The sequence below is a fragment of the Meriones unguiculatus genome, chromosome 7 (genome assembly GCF_030254825.1).
Source record: "Meriones unguiculatus strain TT.TT164.6M chromosome 7, Bangor_MerUng_6.1, whole genome shotgun sequence".
Lineage (NCBI taxonomy): Eukaryota > Metazoa > Chordata > Mammalia > Rodentia > Muridae > Meriones > Meriones unguiculatus.
Window position 1 is genome coordinate 45,294,639 of NC_083355.1, and position 12,374 is coordinate 45,307,012.

At 54.2% G+C, this 12,374-nt stretch overlaps 1 protein-coding gene across 2 annotated transcripts in view; it reads left to right on the plus strand.

Annotated features, from left to right (window-relative positions):
- Sgsm2 (small G protein signaling modulator 2) overlaps positions 1 to 11,512 on the plus strand; it is a 41,395-nt gene extending 29,883 nt beyond the window's left edge. For both annotated transcript variants that reach the window (XM_021642078.2, XM_021642079.2), the window contains 12 exons: positions 680 to 833; positions 1,677 to 1,741; positions 1,820 to 1,965; positions 2,403 to 2,531; positions 2,744 to 2,926; positions 6,000 to 6,380; positions 6,621 to 6,745; positions 7,194 to 7,276; positions 7,418 to 7,527; positions 9,031 to 9,127; positions 9,645 to 9,812; positions 10,006 to 11,512. In XM_021642078.2, the coding sequence (XP_021497753.1) occupies positions 680 to 833; positions 1,677 to 1,741; positions 1,820 to 1,965; positions 2,403 to 2,531; positions 2,744 to 2,926; positions 6,000 to 6,380; positions 6,621 to 6,745; positions 7,194 to 7,276; positions 7,418 to 7,527; positions 9,031 to 9,127; positions 9,645 to 9,812; positions 10,006 to 10,094 (1,730 nt within the window). In that variant the 3' untranslated portion in view covers positions 10,095 to 11,512. The remainder of the gene's footprint in view (positions 1 to 679; positions 834 to 1,676; positions 1,742 to 1,819; positions 1,966 to 2,402; positions 2,532 to 2,743; positions 2,927 to 5,999; positions 6,381 to 6,620; positions 6,746 to 7,193; positions 7,277 to 7,417; positions 7,528 to 9,030; positions 9,128 to 9,644; positions 9,813 to 10,005) is intronic.
- The last annotated feature ends 862 nt before the right edge of the window (positions 11,513 to 12,374 follow it).

The window sequence follows — 12,374 nt, forward strand, 5'->3', positions numbered from 1 at the left end:
TGCACGCTGGCATGGCCAGCTATGACTGCTGTGTTGGACCCATGTTCCCAGACACCACTTCTACCCCGCCACCCTGGGAAGCTCCCCTCCACTCCCGTTCACATAAGAGCAGCCATGCTGGGTGCCCTCAGAGTAGGCCTCGGGGTGTCTGGTTTGGGCAGAAAGCACTGTCCCTACTCAGCCACTGGGCACCAGAGTTTGGAAGGCCAAGGCTAGTGAGACACAGCTTGAGCCTCCCTCAGGGATCATGGTCATTGCTACTACGGGGCTTCCACACACATTCCTGAGCATCTCAGAAGCAGGCTGAGCCCTTACAGCCCAGGTTAACCCGCGGTGTTTCAGGGAGCGGGGGCCTTTGCTCTTCAAACCTTTCCTCTAGGAAAGCATGTGTTCTTTGGCATTGGTGGAGGTGGGTAGGCAAATCATCCACAACTCAGTTTGAGTATTCCATCACATGGAAAAAGCCTTCCGTCTTCTCCAGGCTCAGGGCAAGCTGGACAGTCAGGTACCTTCCCACTCTCTCCATCTCCGGGTTCTCAGCCAGGCAGGCACCCACCGCCTTATGACTTTCCACCAATGGGTGATTTCATCTGCAGCTCTGGGCAGAGGTGGGCATGCCGCAGGGCACTTGGGGGAGGAAGCCTAGCAGGCACTGACCGTGGCCCCTTCCTGCCCTCAGATGCTGGCGACATGATTGAGATGCAGGGATTTGGACCCAGCCTGGCAGCCTGGCACCGAGAGCCCCTGTGTAGCCAGGGCTCCTCCTGCCTCTCCTGTTCCTCCAGGAGCTCCCCATATGCAACCCCCAGTCACTGCAGCTGCACTCCTGACAGGTAAGTGAGGACAGGAACTAGCCCCTGTCAGTGCATCTATCCATCCATGTACCCTCATGTCCTTACAGACTATGCCACTGGCATGACAGGGCCAGGGCGGCCTCTTTAAATCAGGCAGACCTGGATTCAGATTTCATGAATCCTACATGACTTCAGCAAGTTTCTGAGCCTCTGTGAGCCTTGGTCTTTCCTTTTTGTTTGAGACAGGGTCTTACTGTGCAGCTCTTGCTGGTCTAGAACTCTATGTAGACCAGGCTGGCCTCCAACTCACTGAGATCTGCCTGCCTCTGCCTCCCTAGTGCCGGGATTAAAGGCCTGGCACTTCTGTGTTTCTAAACCTCAGGTTTTTTTTCCCCCTGCAAAATGGGATCATACCACCTCCTTCCTCGAGCAGGTGAGGACCATGTGAATGCCCAGGGTTGTGCCTCCACACAATAGATAACAATACTCTACGCACTTTCCCCTTACAGACATAGTCCCTCCGTCAGGCTGTGTGTCGGGGAACACTCAGTATTACCTATGTGTGAAGGCAACGTGGAGACAGTTTGATCCCATTGACTTCACCTGTCATATATTTTTTAACCTACCATTTCTGGTGACCCTGAGGCTTCTCCATCATACATAAGGAAATTAAGAGTCACCAGAGCAAAGTTTGTTAAGTCAGGCCCTCACAGCCACATCCAGGGTGGCAGGGCTGCAGTCACTGCTGTACTGCCCAGCTCTATAGCCTGCCCTCCTCGTGGCCCCTAGCATCTTGTCTGCCTCTGCACCCTGTATCATCAACGTCAGCCCTTCCTGCCAGGGGCTAGAATCCCCTCCCTCTGAGCCAGGATGTTTCCACAGGTTGCCTCTCAGGCTGCTGTGTGAGAGCATGAAGAGGCAGATTGTGTCCCGGGCCTTCTATGGCTGTGAGTACGTGGTGAGGTGGGGCGCTGGGGCTGGGGGTGGGGAAGCACCGCCTCACACTTCCTTCTTGCCCACTGTAGGGCTGGCCTACTGTCGCCACCTCTCCACGGTGAGGACCCACCTGTCCGCACTGGTGCATCACAACATCATTCCACCGGACAGGCCCCCAGGGGCCTCAGGGGGCCTTACCAAGGATGTGTGGAGCAAGTATCAGAAGGACGAAAAGGTGCACACTGGGCTTCCAAGGGCAGAGGCTGTGGGATGGGGCCTTGGGAGGCCATAGTTACACACAGCTGCCTGCTGTAACCTGAATGGTCATTCGGGGTAAGACATGGTAGGGAGTTGGACAGACAGGCCAGACTGATGCCATGGATGGCCTGGATTATCAGTGTATGGCTGACTCTCATGTACACGGGAGGGGGCTCTCATAGTGATCTGAGACTGACAGATCCTTTCCTGTTAGAGCTCTGTTTCCTGCCCTGTGAGGAAGGAGGTGGGACAAGGTCTCTCTTACAGCTATACCCAGGGAACTCTGGCTGCCCTCAAGCAGGGTTTGCCCCGAGGCTCAGTAAAGCCACTGAAGCCCAGGCCCAGCTCTCCCTGGGAGGTGGCTTGGCCACAGTAACTGGGGGGTGCATAGACTTTCCCCTCTGGATCACTCAGAACTACAAGGAGCTGGAGCTGCTGCGGCAGGTGTACTACGGAGGAGTGGAGCACGAGATTCGAAAGGAGGTCTGGCCCTTCCTGCTCGGTCACTACAAGTTTGGCATGAGCAAGAAGGAGATGGAGCAGGTAAGGGAGCTTGCTCTTACAGAGCCAAGGAGAGAGCAGGCAAGGAGGGAGGGAACGTGGAAGCTGTAGTCCCTCCTGGCTAGAAACAGCAGAGGAAAATGGTAGTGGAGCAGCCCCACGCTCCTCACCTGAGGCCCTGCTCAGTACCTGGCCGCCTGAGGAGGCAGCCCTGGGCATCCTCCCCTCATGGTCACGGTGTGGTCCGAGTACAGGTGGATGCAGCAGTGGCAGCGAGGTACCAGCAGGTGCTGGCAGAGTGGAAGGCCTGCGAGGTGGTGGTGAGGCAGCGGGAGCGGGACGCTCATCCAGCCACGCTCACCAAGTTCTCCTCGGGCAGCAGCATCGACAGCCACGTGCAGCGCCTTGTGCACCGAGACTCCACCATCAGCAATGACGTGAGCCAGTGAAAGGCTGGGGGGAGGGCGGGGCCCACCAGTCTTGTGGGCACATGGGTCCTCAGCCGGGCCAGCCTCAAGTACTGGCAGTTGGGCCCTGGGCAGACACTTCATGGTTAGTGTCTGAGAATTTCAGCTGAGGATAGGCAGCTAACTTCCAGGTAACATCAGAACGAGGCCTGAGGCATGGCTTGTGATGTGTTCAGTAGGGAAAATGGGTCTTTCAGAATTCAGGGAGGCTTCTCCCTTCTTGTAGAAAGAACGTGAGGTAGCCACGAGTTCCCACGGGTCCCAGTGAGATCAGGATGTCTGAGCAAGTGTGTCCCATGCCTGGCTTCAGTTTCTAAACCTCTCCATTCCCTTGCCTCTGATTGATTATGAAAAGTTCTTGGCCAAAGAACAGAGGAGAGCTGAGAGAGCCATTGCTCTCCCCCGGCAGGATCCTTTCTCGGCAGTTTTCTGTCACCTTGTGGAAGTTTTCTGTTACACTTGTATGCAGGGGTAGGAAGGGACTGTGGATGGCTCTTCCTGCTGCCTCTTCTGCCCTGAGAACAGCAGGTTGTAATGTCTGCCTCGGCCTGCTGCTCCTGCTGCTCCCCACATCTAAGTTTTTTTCTCCTCTCCCCAGCCCCGATACAGGGTTTCTCTGTGCAGGGTTTGGCTGTCCTGGACTCTCTTTATAGACTGCCTGCCTCTGCCTCCCAAGTGCTGGGATTAAAGGCGTGTGCCACCGTGCCCGCCCAGCTGCCCCTTCTGTCTGGAACTGGCCTTACCTGTCATCCTGTTTCAACCTCCCCAGTGAAAGTGCTGGCCTTTCAGACTAATCTCTGTATTTACCTGACATAAATTGTTTTTATTCTTGTATTTATTTAATATTTTTTAGGCAGGGTCTCACTCTGTAGTTCTGAAACTCAATATGTAGACTAGAGTAGCCTTGAACACACAGAGATCCACCTGCCTCTGCTTCTCAAGTGTTGGTATTAAACTGTGTACAACCATGCCCAGCCTATAAATGGTTTTGTTTTCGAGATTTATTTATTTTTATGTGTATGTGTGTTTTGCCTTGCATGTATTGTCTGTGCACCATGTGTGTGCCTGGTACCTGTGGAGGTCAGAAGAGGGGATCAGATTCCCTAGAATTGGAGTTATGGATGATCAGGAACCACCGTGTGAATGCTGGGAATCTGAAGCCCATTAGTTTGCATGCTAAACTCACATTAAAATTAAAAAGCCAGGCTTGATGTCTCACACCTGAAATCCCAGGATTCTAGAAGTAGGATGATCAGGAATTCAAGGCCAGCCTTAGCCACCGCAGAGTTAGAACCATTCTGGGCTGTGTTAGACCCTGTTTCAAAAAGAAGAAAGGGCCTCTTTAGATAATTTGTTCTTGATACTTTACTAATTCATGAGTGTTAGCAGAAAATACATAGTAGAGCAATACTTAAAAGAATATATCTCCAGCCATAGAGCTGGCTCAGCTAAGCAGTTAAGAGCACTGGCTGCTCTTCTAGAGGTCCAGTGTTCAATTCCCAACACGCAGATGACCGCTCATAACCAGTCTGTAATTCCAGTTCCATAAGATGCCCAATTCAGACCTCCATGGGCGCCATATGTATGTGATGCACAGACTGATGCGGGCAAAAGACTCACATATGTAAAATAAAAATAAACATTTTTAAGTGTCTAACTAAAAGATACATTCTCCTCCTGTGCTGCTCCTGATCCCTTGCTCTTGAGCACACTTGTGTTCTGGCATTTACAAACACCTGAGTGTGGGACGGTGAGAGGGCTCAGCAAGAAAGGTGCTTGCTGTGTAAGTCTGATGGCCTGAGTTTGCTCCCAGAACTCCCTCACAGGTCAGAGGAGAGACTGACTGCAAAAACTGTCCTCTGGCCATATGTGCAGCATGACACACGCATCGCCACTGTCTTCCCCCCACCCCACCTCCCGTATATGCAGAGTCATAGTAAGCACATGAGAACAAGTCTGAGCCTATTGTGTACTCCTGTAATGCCAATACCTGGAGGCTGGGCAGCAGCAGGCCAGCCTGGGCTACAGACTTCCACAAATGCGGCTTTACTCAATGTTTCAGAGTGCTTGCCCAGACTGAAAACCTGTAGCATCCCTTAGACTGCACTGTCCCATTAGAAAAAGATGAGGGAAAGGCAGTGTGTGGGTGGGTGGGTCGTTTCCGTGGGACTTGTTCAGCATGGTGGGCTTCCGGCAGTCAGTAGATTGTTTCCTTCTACTTCTGCACAAGTGTCTGGAGACTAACATTGTTTCCTTTGACTTCTACACTTTGAAGACAATGTGACTGACTTGGTATTGCTACAGAAGTTTCCTGTCTTATCTGCTCAACATTCAGCGCCTAAAATAAGAACTTGCTATTCCTAAAAGGCAGTTCAATCTCCCCACCACACCTCAGCAGTCACGTTCAGGACTCCCGGGCAGCTCTCCAGGGCTCCTTATGACTTCAGGACTTTGTAGAATGGCTGGCTACCAAGAGTTGGAGCTTAGGGGCTATAGATGGCTCAGCTATTAAGGTCACATACTGCTTTTGCAGAGGTCAGTTCCTAGTGGCCCTAGCCTTGATGGGTACCTGCCCAGGTGCACATACCTACATGCAACACATGATTTAAAAAAAAAAAAGAATCTTTCAAGAAGCATGGGCGGTGGTGATGGCACACCTTTATTCCCAGTACTCAGGAGGCAGAGGCAGACAGAGCTCTGAGTTGGCGGCCAGCCTGGTCTATAGAGAGAGTTCCAGGACAGCCAGGGCTACACAGAGAAAACTTGTCTTGAAAAACAAAAACAAACCAAACAAGCGTCTCTGCTCTCCCCCCCCCCCCCCCGCCCCAGAAGCTGTGGAGTGCATTGAACCTGCATGCCTGTCTTTTTTGCCCAAAGCCTATTCTCTTGGTTGGCTGGGTCAGAAGCCAGTTTGGTGCCCAGGGGCTGTGTTGGGACTTGAGGGTGGGAGGAAGAAATGTGAAGAAATTCCCCTTCCCAGCTCCATGCTGATCCATGCTGACCCTGTTGTGCTGGATGGGCCACTGTCTGTTTACCCCACCAGGTGTTTATCTCTGTGGACGACCTAGAGCCCCCGGGGCCTCAGGACCCTGAAGATCCCAGACCAAAGCAGGAACAGGAACCAGGAACTGGGATTCCCGGCGTGGCCGCCGCAGAGCAGCAGTCAGTGGAGTTTGACTCTCCGGACTCTGGGCTGCCTTCCTCGCGCAACTACTCTGTGGCCTCAGGCATACAGTCCAGCCTTGATGAGGCCCAGAGTGTGGGCTTTGAGGAGGACGGTGGTGGAGAAGAAGGCTCCGAAGGGCCGGCCGCTGCGGCCCACACTTTCTCTGAACCCCACCATCCAGGCGAGGAGCAGCCTGCACCTGCCAGTGAGCTTGAAGCAGGGGAGGAGCTGGCAGCTGTGTGCGCTGCAGCCTATACTGTAGGTGGACGCTCCCTGACACTGCTGTCAGAGCCCTGACCCCCTAAAGCCTGGGGACTGGCCGCAAGGGGAGAGTGGGTGGGGTGGCAATCCTGAGAGAGCTCTCTGAGCGCCACCGAGAGGCCACTGTTCTCAGAGCTCTCTTCGTTGGCTGGGCTTTCTTTTGTTTGGGTACCATCTCCTGCCCCAACCTGAGTGTGGCTGGCCAGCCTTACCTCTGAGGGACACCCACTTTTCCAGATAGAATTACTGGACACCGTGGCCTTAAATCTGCACCGCATAGACAAGGACGTGCAGAGGTGTGACCGCAACTACTGGTACTTCACGACCCCCAACCTGGAGCGGCTCAGAGACATCATGTGCAGGTACTGCTGGCGGCGGGCTATGGGAGACACGGGGCCCAGCCTGGGCCACTGGTTTCCCCTGCTGTGTGTGTCAGGTCTTCCCGCATCCCGTCTGCAGCGCTGGCCCTGCAGGACCATCCCCCCCACACACACTGCATCCCAGATTCAGCCTCCATGTGGAGCACTGTCCCTGCAGCCCCCCCTGCAGCCCCGCAGTCTTCCGGATGCGTCCCTGTCTTCACCGCCCTTTATACCACACTGTGGTGGCCTTCCATCTCCCTTGCTGTCCTCTAATGAAGTGCCTTGGTGACAAAGGTCATTGCCTCATGGGGTAGAGCTTGTAGGAGAGGTTTCAGGGTTGTGGTAAGAAAGGCTGATGTGAGCAACAGAACGTTGTAGGATCCATGTCTATGACAGTCCCCAAAGAAAGAGAATGACATAGCCACAATGGCCATCTCTGGCATTTCAGCTACGTGTGGGAGCACCTGGATGTGGGCTATGTGCAGGGCATGTGTGACCTCCTGGCACCTCTCCTGGTCATCCTTGACAACGGTAAGGGCTGGGGCATGGGGCTTCCCAAAGTGGAACTTGGTTCCAAGTGACAAAACGGGAGAAAGGATGATGAGTTTAGAAGGTGTGGGCTGTTCCCCAGTCTTCCCCGGGTGTTGCGGGGACCTCATTCCCTTCTCACAGACCAGCTGGCCTACAGCTGCTTCAGCCACCTCATGAAGAGGATGAGCCAAAACTTCCCCAACGGGGGTGCCATGGACACCCACTTTGCCAGCATGCGTTCCCTCATCCAGGTGAGTGCTGCAGCCGCCTCCGGGGCCTGCTCATCAGCCACAGGGAAGAGCTAGAGACTGGGCCAGAAATGCCCTTTACACATCCACTTCACTTCACATTTATTTACTTTAGGGGCTGGTCTTGAATTTGTAGCAATCCTCCTGCCTCTGCCTCCTTGAGTGCTGGGATTACTGGCATGTGACACTAATCATAGCTGAATTTCCTTCATTTAAAAAAAAAATGCTGCCAGGCAAATGCTTGTAATCCAGTACCTGGGATGTAGAAGCAGTGAAATCAGTAGTGCTAGGCAACAGTGTGAGGACCTGTCTCAAGTAAAAATAAGTAACTCAACAGGGCTGGAGAAATATCTTAGTCTAGGGCTGAGTTGGAATCCAATAGTTTTGTTTTTAAAGTCATACAGTGGCTTATGATCCCAGTGCTGGGAAGGGGACACAGGCAGACCCCTGGTGTCTCTGGCCAGAAGACCTGCTTTGAGTTCCAGGCCAGTAAAAGACCTTGTATCCAAAAAGTATTAAAAGGAAGGTGGATGGCACTGACAAAATGGCCCCCGAGGCCCCTGGTCAGCACCCACGCAGTGTGCCCGTGCACCCTGGTTCACCCGTGAACACACATAGGCACATACATGAAAACACTGAGTTAATTAGTTGGGGCTGGAGAGATGGCTTCATGGTTAAGAACACAGGCTGCTCTTCCAGAGTTTAGTTCCAGGGTTAGTCCCCAGCACCCACATGACGGCTCACAACTGTTTGTAGCTCCTGTTCCAGGGAATCCAGTGCCCTCACACACACGTACATGCAGGCAAAACACCAATGCACATAAACTAAAAGCAAAGAATTTTTTAAGTGAAATAAATTTAAATGTTTAAAAACAAAGTCTAGAAGCTGGGTGTGGTAGCACACGCCTGTAATCCAGAACTCAGGAGGCAGAGGCAGGTGGATCAATTTGAGTTCCAGGCCAGTCTGGTCTACAAAGCAAGTCCAGGACAGCCAAGGCTACACAGAGAAACCCTGTCTCGAAAACAAAAACAAACAAAAATGGCTTCAGGTAAAGTGCTGTCTACACATGAGACCTGCCTATGGGGAAGGGATCCTAGAATTCCTGAGCCCTCCAACTCTGCCCAGGCCAGGACTTGGGGCCCCATGCCCCACTAGGGGGCAGCCAGAATGGCTGGATCAGCTCATACCATTGAAGAACTGGGTTTCACCCCCAGCATGGCACAGATAAATACTGTTATCTGTGTTACAAACTGAGCAGCAGTGTGTACGCATGCTTGAGCCTGTTTTGGTGAGAAGTGGGGTTGGTGTTTAAATCAAATGCCCAGAAACTGGAGTAACTGCAAAAAGAATGCAGCTGACGGGGGGAGAGAGGGAAGGGGGGAACAAGAACAGCAGGGCACAGCTGCCAGTGGGGCAGACATGGCAGTGCATGGCTGAAGGCAGCCCAGGGCTGTGGGGGAAGGTGGCGGAGAAGCAGCTCACCTCTGCTTCTCCCTCTCCCCCGAGATCTTGGACTCAGAGCTATTTGAGCTGATGCATCAAAATGGAGACTACACCCACTTCTACTTCTGTTACCGCTGGTTCCTGCTGGATTTTAAAAGAGGTGAGAAGTGGGTAGGCCTGGGCATCATGGCACATGCCTACAATCCCAGCACTCCGAGCACAGCAGGAGGGTCACCAGGAATTCAAGGCCAGTCTCATAGGTAGGATGGTGGGACTGTGGTGGCCAGGGCAGGCTGAGAGCTCTCTTCCCCTAAATCAGTGGTGTTCCAACTTCACTGCGTACTGTGTGTCTGCCCTGCCCTGCCTGTCTTACTAAGGTTGTCTGGGCCTATGCTCACATGCTTGTGAGGCATCTCCATGGCACAGGCTGGGTTCACTTTGTCACAGGGACCTTGTGGAAACTACAGCTTCCCTGAACACTAATATTGGGGAGTACATAGCGTCTGCAAGAATCACCAAGAGAAGGGGGTAGGCGCTTGCTCTGGGATATAGCCCCCATTCTGGAGCCAGGCTGAGCCGTGTGCGGTGGGGAGAACCCAGCTGCTGGCGCTCACTCCACGAGGCACCTCCAAGCCCCGTGCCTCGACTGTTGAGCGCCAGCTCCCTCCTGTCCCCAGAGCTGCTGTATGAGGACGTGTTTGCAGTGTGGGAGGTGATCTGGGCGGCCAGGCACATCTCCTCAGAGCACTTTGTCCTGTTCATCGCCCTGGCCCTGGTGGAGGCCTACAGGGAGATCATCCGCGACAACAACATGGACTTCACTGACATCATCAAGTTCTTCAATGGTATGAGCTGATCCAGCCATTCTGGCTGCCCCCTAGTGGGGCATGGGGCCCCAAGTCCTGGCCTGGGCAGAGTTGGAGGGCTCAGGAATTCTAGGATCCCTTCCTCATAGGCAGGTGTCAGGAGCATAGCAGGCGAAACTAAGCAAGGGTTTCCCTCCTCCCAGCCTCCCTAATTGTCCCTGTTTTCTCCCAGAGCGGGCTGAGCGCCATGATGCCCAGGAGATCCTGAGGATTGCCCGGGACTTGGTCCACAAGGTGCAGATGCTCATGGACAACAAGTGAGGGCTGCAGCCAGGGGGAGGAGAGGCTGTCAGAGCAGAGAGCCCGGGTCCCAGGCCCTGAGCTCCAGCAGGGAGAGGCAGAGGTCACCAGAGCCTAGACTGCCTCACCTCATACCCTACCCCACCTCTGCCAACCCCACCACTCAGCTGTGTAACCTAACAGAGTGACTGTGAGCCTGAGATGTGAGTGTCAATGCTGGCCCTGCCTGGCAAGTCGGGGTCAGGATGCCTGTGGATCACATCTGGGTGGGAGGGGTCGGCTTCGGGGAGAGTGGCTGTCTCTGTTCTCCAATCAAACAACTTAGAATAGCCCCACTGCCATCTGCAGCCTCTCGGCCTGGACTGTTTCCCGATGGCTCTTCCCAGGCAGCCTGGGCCTGAAAGGGTAGTGGGGTCTGCAGTGGGCTGAGCCTCATCGAGCAAGAGTTGCATGGGGTGAGGAGCTCTGTGCCGAATCTCTCCTGAGACCTTTTGTGGTCTCCACAAGCTGCCTATTCAGGCATTTGTCCTAGGGCGGGAGACCCGGGCTTCTGTCCAGGCTCTCTTGAGACTGGGGCCATGAGCTGTGAGCCCTGGGTAAGAACAGCCCATCTCAGCAGCACTGCCACGGCCTCTGGCCACCAGGGCGACCCCATGAACTCCCCACCCCCGTCTGCACACTGTCCCTGTCCTCAACCCTGCCCTTGCTAGTGCCCTGCACACGAGTAGCACACTTGCCGATGTGGATGGGGGACGGTGGGTGTGCTCGCTCCCCGAAGGAGCCCCAGGGAGAATGGGTAAGAAAGTCCTGTCGCAGCCTTCTTCCCAGGACAGGCCTGGGGCTGAGGGAGTGGAGTTCCCGGCAGTTCCTCTTCATCCCTAGTGAGAGATAAGGCTAGCTCCACTTTGCACATGCTTCTTGGGGTGCTGAGAGGCCTGCGAACCCAGAAAGGCCCTTGGAGGAGTGTTCAGGGTGCCCAGCCCTGAACCCAAGGCCTAGGCATGCTGCCTGTTTATTCTGTTATCCCCACATTCCTCTCCTGCCCTCGCCCCAATCCGGCACATGCAGGCCAGGTCTGGGGCCCGCAGCCCACACCTTGCCCGGCTCCTGCCCAGAAGTCACTAGGGTCCACAGACTTAATGCATTTGAAAGCCACACGGCCCTCCCTGCCCTCCCTTACCCCTGGGTACTGCACGGCTTTGGGGCCAGCCCACCCCATTGCCCACCCTGTTCATGATCCCTCGGCCTCCACCAAGCACGAGTGGCCAATGTGTGCCTGCCTTAGTGACTCTGATTTTGTGAGGAGCAGAGTGTATGGGGTTTGGGGTTCTGTTTTTGTTTTTTTGTTCACTTGTTTGATTGGTTGGTTGGTTTTGTTTTGCTCAGAAACTATACTCTTCAATGTAACAGACCAATAAAATGCGTTTGGCAATTCCTGAGGCTCTGGTGGCTGCTTATAGGACTGGCTGGTCATGTGTTAGATAGTTCTCTACATTCCATGATCCAACAGTAAAGGGTGACAGCTTAAAAATAAAAAGCAAGAATGGTGTAAGAGAAGTGAGTGGGCCCTCATGGGGGCTGACACTAGCCTCCAGCTCTCATAGCACTGGAAGGCCTGCTGAGCACTGGTTGGGTCAGACTGGGGAGGTAGCTGGAGGATGCTGCTCCTATAAAGGCATGGAAAGGGCCTGGCGATAAATCCCATTTGCCCCTCCCTGCCCGGAGTGCTTCTGGTCGCATCTTTATAGAGTTACCTATAACTCCTACCTTCTGAGCCGTGAGGGTCCACGGACAGTGTCTTATAAGCCGCATGTTGTAGTCCATAGCCCTAGCAGTCTGGCCCCAGCTGTTAAGACAGTACAGACTGATGGCCAGAGCAGGCCAGGGAAAACTGGGACAACACAAAGCTTGTTCGAGGGGACTTGTAAGGCCCCTAAGGGAAACACTCCTCCCTGCCTAGCAGGTTCCATAGCCAGAGTAATTATTTAAATCCTACTGTGACCACCTTCACCAAAGGTCTGGGCAAAGCAGCCCGGGAGTAACCCGGTTCCACACCCCACCCTCCGCGCTCCACCTGGACTGCTGGCTGGGCTCTCTGGAGTCTGGGCTGGCCTTCTGGCTTTGTGGACACAACTTCCATGACTCCATGACGAGTGCTCTTACAGAGCAGGAGCTCTGAGCACAGGGAAGGAAGGGGCTTGTTAGCCACCCTGAAGATGCGCCCCAGCTCTCGGGTGACATTCCCAATGCCAGCACAGTCCCACGACTGCGAGCACTCCACACATTCACCCTAGCCCTGGC